General features: G+C 44.3%; 1 protein-coding gene across 16 annotated transcripts in view; it reads right to left on the reverse strand.

Moving 5' to 3' along the window:
• Positions 1-6,456, reverse strand: part of LOC139418458 (acetyl-CoA carboxylase-like) — a 52,115-nt gene extending 45,659 nt beyond the window's left edge. For 8 of the 16 annotated variants that reach the window (XM_071167924.1, XM_071167921.1, XM_071167925.1 and 5 more), the window contains exons 1-5: positions 6,229-6,407; positions 4,962-5,235; positions 929-1,082; positions 678-816; positions 116-225 (exon numbers count right to left, since the gene is read on the reverse strand). In XM_071167924.1, coding sequence (XP_071024025.1) covers positions 116-225; positions 678-816; positions 929-1,082; positions 4,962-5,200 — 642 coding nt within the window. In that variant the 5' untranslated portion in view covers positions 5,201-5,235; positions 6,229-6,407. Of the gene's footprint in view, positions 1-115; positions 226-677; positions 817-928; positions 1,083-4,961; positions 5,236-6,228 lie in introns of all 16 variants that reach the window. The other 8 variants (XM_071167928.1, XM_071167920.1, XM_071167918.1 and 5 more) reach the window with 4 other exon arrangements.
• Between the last annotated feature and the right edge of the window lie 1,201 nt (positions 6,457-7,657).

The raw sequence follows: 7,657 nt of genomic DNA on the forward strand, positions 1-7,657 counted from the left end.
CTGGAGAAATCATTACAAACACAACCAGTTCAAATAAAAGGTTATACAAGAGAGTTCAATCACTATTTAGAAGAAAGTCTACTCTAGGCCTAAATAAACGGATGTTTAGGAGTACCTGCACAGGTATACGCTTGGCAATGTCCAGAATGAGCTCCACGTTGGCATAGTTGTTGTTATTGGTCCCTCCTGGCACAGGCACATAGTGGTCGGCCATCTTTATGTACTCTGTAGAAGATAGTGGGGTGAAAACCGTTTAGCTCTGCGCTGCCCATAAAATAGCATGTATAACAGTCCAACATTTCATCTCATCTTTCGTCTCTAAATATTAGCTTGCTATCGTCACATCTAAAACATCACCACCAGTGTCAAACCATTTACACATGATAGCATTTGGAGAAAGCCATTATTTTCTACACAATCAGACAAATCCCTTTCTGCTGAACTAGGTCAGAGTTGCCTGTTCAGTGCAGTGCAGGTTTAAACCAACAGACATCCTGCTCTGGTCCACTCTTGGAAGCCTAAGTGGGTTTGCTTGTTTAAACACATCAGACTGGCTGGAGCTTTGTCCTGTTTCTCTCTGGGTCACTAAGCAGAGTTAGAGAGGCTGGGTAGAGAATAGAGAGACAACGGTTACTCCGCTGCTACTAGTTGTGATGATACCGTAATGTAAAGCTCACCTGCGTTGGCCTTCAGGTCCTCAGGGGTTACCATGACGACAAAGCGGATGGCTCGCTCGTTGCGAAACATCTCGTAAGCCCAGCGGCGGATGGAGCGCATGCATTTGACCGCTGCGATGCCGTTGTTGGCAATGAGGACCTGAGATGGGAAGAGATGTGAGCAGGGGACTAGCCTCTGAAATTACTGCATGTCAAATGTGCTAAAACCAGGCCCTAGAAGCTAAAGAAGCCCTGGCTAAAGAAGCCCTTACCTTCTCGATGACCTTATTACCACCAAAGCGGGTAACAAACTCAGCGGGGGAGGCCACGGTGAAATCTCTCTGCAGGTCGATGCGACGCCGGTCTCGGCCCTGCTTGACCAGGTGCAGCCCAGACATGCTCGGTCTGTGTGAACAACTGAAATTACTTCAGCATGAAGAGAACACCGTAGTGTAAGGTTGGTGGGGGGGCGGTTCACGATCCCCCAGCATTTGTCATCAACATATTATTTTACATTCATCCATAATAACTTCTATAATAAGAAGACGTGAAAGTTCATGCTACAGTCAACATACACAACAAGCATAAGGTTAACGGCCCAAACTACACTTGACTCGTAGTGTAAGCAGAGCGCACACGTTGCTCAAGACTAGAGGTTGACCGATTAATCGGAATGGCCGATTAATTTGGGCCGATTTCAAGTTTTCATAACAAATCGGTATTTTGGGGCGTTGATTTCCGTTTTTAATTTTTTTATATACCTTTATTTAACTAGGCAAGTCAGTTAAGAACACATTCTTATTTTCAATGACGGCCTAGGAACGGTGGGTTAACTGCCTTGTTCAGGGGCAGAACAACAGATTTTCACCTTGTCAGCTCAGCGGATCCAATCTTGCACTCTTATAGTTAACTAGTCCAAAGCTCTAACCATTGCACTCCACGAGGAGCCCGCCTGTTATGCGAATGCAGCAGAAGCCAAGGTAAGTTGCTAGCTAGCATTAAACTTATCTTATAAAAAATAATCAATCTATCATAATCACTAGTTATAACTACTAATCCAGGTTAGCAGGCAATATTAACCAGGTGAAATTGTGTCATTTCTCTTGCGTTCATTGCACGCAGAGTCAGGGTATATGCAACAGTTTGGGCAGCCTGGCTCATTGCGAACTAATTTGCCAGAATTTTACGTAATTATGACATAACATTGAAGGTTGTGCAATGTAACAAGAATATTTAGACTTAGGGATGCCACCCGTTAGATAAAATACCGAACGGTTCCGTATTTCACTGAAATTATTATTATTTTTTTCTCAAAATGATAGTTTCCGGATTCGACCATATTAATGAACAAAGGCTCGTATTTCTGTGTGTTATTATGTTATAATTAAGTCTGATTTGATAGAGCAGTCTGACTGAGCAGCAGCAGGCTCGTAATCATTCATTCAAACAGCACTTTCGTGCGTTTTTCCACCAGCTCTTCGCAAGCACAGTGCTGTTTATAACTTCAAGCTTATCAGCCTAAAGTTAAAATAAGTGTTCATTCAGTATTGTTGTAATTGTCATTATTACAAATAAAATTTAATCGGCCGATTAATCGGCAACGGCTCTTTTGGTCCTCCAATAATCGGTATCGGCATTGAAAAATCATAGTCGGTCGACCTCTACTCAAGACCAGCGCTGGTGAAACAGTCACTGTGATCCATCAGAGATGGTACACCAGCCGTGCCATCAGCAAGTGCGTGGAGCGCTGTGGCAGCGTCTTTTTACACCAAGTCTAATTTAAGCGTAAGCCTTCCTTGGCCAGGAAAAACACCAAACGAGATCTTTGTCGACCCTGTAGGCTGACTGAGCTTTCAGCTGTCTTTTGACCCTTCACACTCCTGGGAATTGGCCTAAATGGATAGGGCTACATTTAAATGTTTCTTAAAGAGGAAATATAAAAACCACAGTAGCAATTGAAAGGGAACAGTTGAGATAATTGTATACATTTTTAATTTAACCTTTATTTAACTAGGCAAGTCAGTTGAGAACAAATTCTTATTTACAATGGACTGCCTACCCCGTCCAAACCCTAACCCGGGCGACGCTGGGCCAATTGTGCGCCACCCTATGGGACTCCCAATCACAGCCGGTTGTGATACAGCCTGGATAATGGCAAAATGATTAGACCAAAGTTGAGTACACAACAGTTCTCCTGACAAGACTGAATCCAAATATTACACTGTTGATTTTATGTGCATTTACACTCATTGTTGCTGCATTCGTTGATAAAGAAATCTGAAAATACTTTGGATACGTTTAGTAACACAAGACAAGCCAATACCTGGAAAATGTTGGGTAGGTGCAACCTAACACAAAAAATAACAAAGCTGCGATGATAAGAGAGCTACTGTGATTAGATTAGACTGATTAGACTGCCAGGGCAGAACATTTTCCTCCTCAAAACATAACTGCTTACTAAAACTGGTGCTCTAATGGTCACATCAAGGGAGAGAACCATCATGGATCAATGTAAACAGTCTACTCTACCTACAGTAAAATAAAATATACTTGAAATCAATGTCCTTGTCTCTAACTGAGTAGGCATATCTGCCCTGAGGAGAAGATTAAATGTTCTCTCATTTTTCTGAACGATACACAATTAGACCTTCCACGAGTAAAAAAAGGAACAGCACACCATCACCAACCAGTCGCAGGATGAGCTCGTTCCTGACATGTTATTAACAGGCTAGGGCAACCTGCAAGTGTTTCCTCAGGGGGGGGGATAGGGCACCTAAACTAGGTCCCACCCTCAGAGAGAGCCAGTGGGAGGATGGATCCAGTCACCCAGAAGGGTGTGTCAGGGACAGAGCCCCTCAGTGTGTGTTCGGACGGCTGCTGTGGCCTGACACTGCACTGTTGCATCAAGATGGCATGCTACAGAGACACAGACAGAAGCCTCTGAATGAAGCCCCAGAGAATGAAGCTCCCAGAGAACGGCACTTCCCATCATCTGAGCTCCCCCTTGTCCTATGGGAGAGAGCTGTGGGCTCTGCCTCTGCCAGTAATTCCGGTTTCATCATCAACCCTCACACTCCCCATCACATACTCAAGCAGGTCAGCTGTAGAGAGCTGTGAAACTAATCACTTAAAACGTGAGGTGCTAAAAGAGGATCAAGAAAAATCTTCCCCTCTATCTCTGCCAGAAAGGCACATCGTAACAGCCTGCAACCTCAGACAATCCCATATAGACTGGAGGTAAATACCTGAGCATGATGTTTGGTTATACTCAACTATTGGAATGTGATTCAGATATCAAGTTTTTTCTATCATGCCACTGAATGATCGCCCCATAAGCGAATATAAGAGTGTGTACTGTACACAGCTATTTTCCAATCATGGCTTTGGAAAGTGTGTGTGGAAAGACGTAGCTGACAGGTGAACAGCAGCGTGAGTGGAATACTTCTTTGTCAGTGTCCTGGCCCACCACAACACTAAAGCCCTACTGCTAAGCTGACTGTAGTAGGCCTGACTCTCACGTCAGTCTGTTACAACTATTCAATTCCAACAACAGCCCAGATCTGTGGCAGGCATATAGTTGAACCAAAACTCACTAGAATAGTCTACACACGAAACACAGAGTTCGCAAACAAGAAAGACTGAGAAACAAATCTGAACACCATTCTAAATGAATAGCCTGAGCCTACTGTATGTGTACAAATGTTGACATATTCTTCTGGCCAGCACCATATCTGCCAGTTATTCATACAAATCAAGTCTTATGTATCGCCACACATCTGCATTCACAATGTCCATTCTCTAGAGCCTCGTCCCAGTGGCTGTAAAAAGAGCCACCGAATACAAAGGAGAGCTGGTGAGGACAGGCGCCAGGGAGAGCTCAGGGCTCAGAGCTGAGGTTGTTGGCAATGGGACAGCAGCAGGGAGGGCAGTCCATCCAGAACACACAGCTCCTCTATAGCAAGCAGGCATGGTGTGAAGCTGGCCTGGCCACGTTTTTCACACACACCACCCACAGCAGAGAAGCGAGGGAGGCCCGCCAGGGGGAGATCACTGAACCCAGTGTTCTCCTGCTGCTGCCATTCCAGAATACTCCCCTCCAGACTCGTCTGATATCTGTATTGGAGGTTTCTCCATCCCATACAACTGGAGCCAGATTGATTAGTCAATAAAAACTGTGCAGTACCATTTTGTATAATGCATTGAGATACTGGTAACCTCAGTATAGATGCTATGATTAAACACCTCTCTGTGGTTGCCATGCCTGGATACACAACACAAACCAGAGAGAAAAGCCCAGGTTCTGACCTCATGTGGGGGCCGTCGATGTGGTCGAAGCCCATCTCATAGGTGCTGTTCTCTGAGCTGAGGCTAGAAGTGGGGGATATGGAGCGCTCCTTCTCCTCCAGTCCCAGCGTCAGGTCTGGCTTTCCCAGGATCTCATCCTCAGAGTTCTCCTCCGACACAGAGCCGATGATGAAGTTGGAGTGCAGCGCAGCAAGGTTCGGGGCAGCAGCCTTATTGGCAGGCGCGTCCTGCTGTGCCATAGCTGGACCGTCACCACGTTGGCAGGCTGCGAACACTGTGGAGGGAAAGGAGTGGATGAGGAGAGTCAAAACCACAAGTATTTATAAAGCTGGAGATAGAGCCGAGTCCTCAAGTAAGTCAGGGCCACAGCGTGATGACACCAGGCCGTCCTGGCATTGGCTGCTGTTTGTCAGATTGCATCAGTGAGAGGAGTTGCACAAAAATGATGTTGACCCTGCATTCATATTGCAAGACATTGCAAAAGAATGGTACAGAGGGCATTACCTCCCCATCCTCCTTAAATAAAATGCTTACTGTGACTGTAATATATTTGTTTATTTATACATACACACACATACAGTTACAACAAACTCCAATCCAAAACCACTGGTTTGAAAGGCATGGTCTGCATCGATGTTTGCTAGTCTTTGCGAGGGTATAATTTTCTTAAACTACAACTGTGCACGAGCAGAGAAACCAGAACAAGACAGACACACCTTGCCAGCATTAGTTTTAGCTGCTTGCTGGACCTGAAAAACAAGCCCAACAATGCAGACATAACGTAAGAGAACAGCACTGAACATAGACGTACCCCACATGATAATGATAGGCTCTAATGATAATGATAGGAAACAAATGTCGCCCCGCACCCTGGTCCAAAACTGGTTTATCTTATGGATGGGAATCTAATGTCGAATATGTCGAACAGGCAAGTTACATCAAATCATACTAGTAGTGTTGTGTCGCGTTATGGCTAACCATAATCATATAAATCAAAAAAACACTCGTTAGTCTCAATACAACACTAGTCGATGTGAATGAGCAGGGAGGTTTCACAAGTAGTTTCTGGCTATCTAGGTAGTTAGCTAGAAAGACAGACCGGTATCTTGTTAACGTTGGCTAAGTTATTACAACAGCATGCGAGATGTCGGGCAGCTAGCTAGCAAGATACCGGTCTGCTAACGTTACTGTAACATACAGTCAGTGTAGCTAATTAGCTCATCACCTAGCTATGTTTGCAAGCTAACGGTTAAGACTCAGTACTCACCGTGAGAAATAAACCGACAAGCAATCCTGAGTCGTTGATCCCAAAGGATTGGTGGTGACTTATTTAATTCACGTTGGTTTCAGACATGTCTTTCCAACCGGTGATGACAAAAAACACATTATGATGAGCTAATGTGACTACAAGAGGCGCATTTGACAGTAGGGAGTGGTATGATGCGAAGATGGGTTACGTTTGGCCATTCACCTCTGACCTTGACAGCGTTGCAGTAGCGGGCCAATCGGATTGCCCGAAAATATCCGAGGCGGGCAGAAAGAGCCAAAACTGGAATTGACTGGGAGGAGGTGTGCCCAATAAGAAAACATTTCTACCATCCCACGTGTTTGGTCCAGTATGGCCTGATCTGTACAAACCTATCCTCCCTGGCAGGCTGGCAGAGTCATTTCTGATCATACAGTAGTTTCCAGACTTTTCTGATTTAACAAAAAGAAAAGAAAAAACACAGGGTATGATGTGTAACGTACCAGGAACCATACCAAGTACAAGACATTGCATAACAACATACACACCATTTAGCAGTGGCATAAAGTACTGAAGTAAAAAATACTTTAAACTACTACTTAAGTAGTTTTTGGGGGTTATCTGTACTTTACTTTACGATATATATTTTGAACAACTTTTACTTTTACTTCAGAACAACAGGCAATATGTGTTTCTTTCCCCTTTAAAATAACAAATCAAGCTCTAATGTAGGGTGGATTATTTTTGTTAAATAGACTCTCATTATCTCAGTAGTTGTCCCCCAATGATTAAAAACTGTTGTTGTTGCACCTAATGAGCAGCTATAGATTCCCATTGAAATAAAATGAGGGAGTTGGGACATGGTACAGGAGATTTCCCTTTTGCAACTGGATCCCCACCCACACCTGACTGTCCTACTCATTATACATAAGCTGAACTGTACTTTGGACCATCACCTGGCTGATGCACCACAGTTTGGCTGGTCAAAGGCCCCTGTGTCCCCAGTAAATGTGTAGCCTTGACCCTTACGACTTACCCAGAGCTGCCAGAGATGTGGTAAGATCAGATCTAACGCCAATTGGGCGAATTACAGACAGTCTGCAATACCTTGTCTGTCTGCTTGATCAGTAACTTTTTCCTGTTCCCCATCATGTTACTGAGTGAAACCGTTAAAGCAGTCTGTATGTCTGCCTGACATGATTGTTATAATTTTTTATTATAAATAGGCCTTCATGTTGTTATTTGGGGCTATTTATCTCAACGCAGACTCACAATGGAGACGGAATAGGTTGAAATGAGTCCATGTTTAAAACAGGTCCTTCAAGTATAACCTGATGGGTTTTGGGGAGGCAGCAGGACTGACACTTTCTACGAATCAGTTGTTCCTCACTCAACCCCCTAGAGTCTAAGCCCTGTCTAAGCTGGGGGAGGGTGTTCTACTAAGCTAGGA

This window comes from Oncorhynchus clarkii, chromosome 10, assembly GCF_045791955.1.
Source record: "Oncorhynchus clarkii lewisi isolate Uvic-CL-2024 chromosome 10, UVic_Ocla_1.0, whole genome shotgun sequence".
In the NCBI taxonomy this organism is placed as follows: Eukaryota; Metazoa; Chordata; class Actinopteri; order Salmoniformes; family Salmonidae; genus Oncorhynchus; species Oncorhynchus clarkii.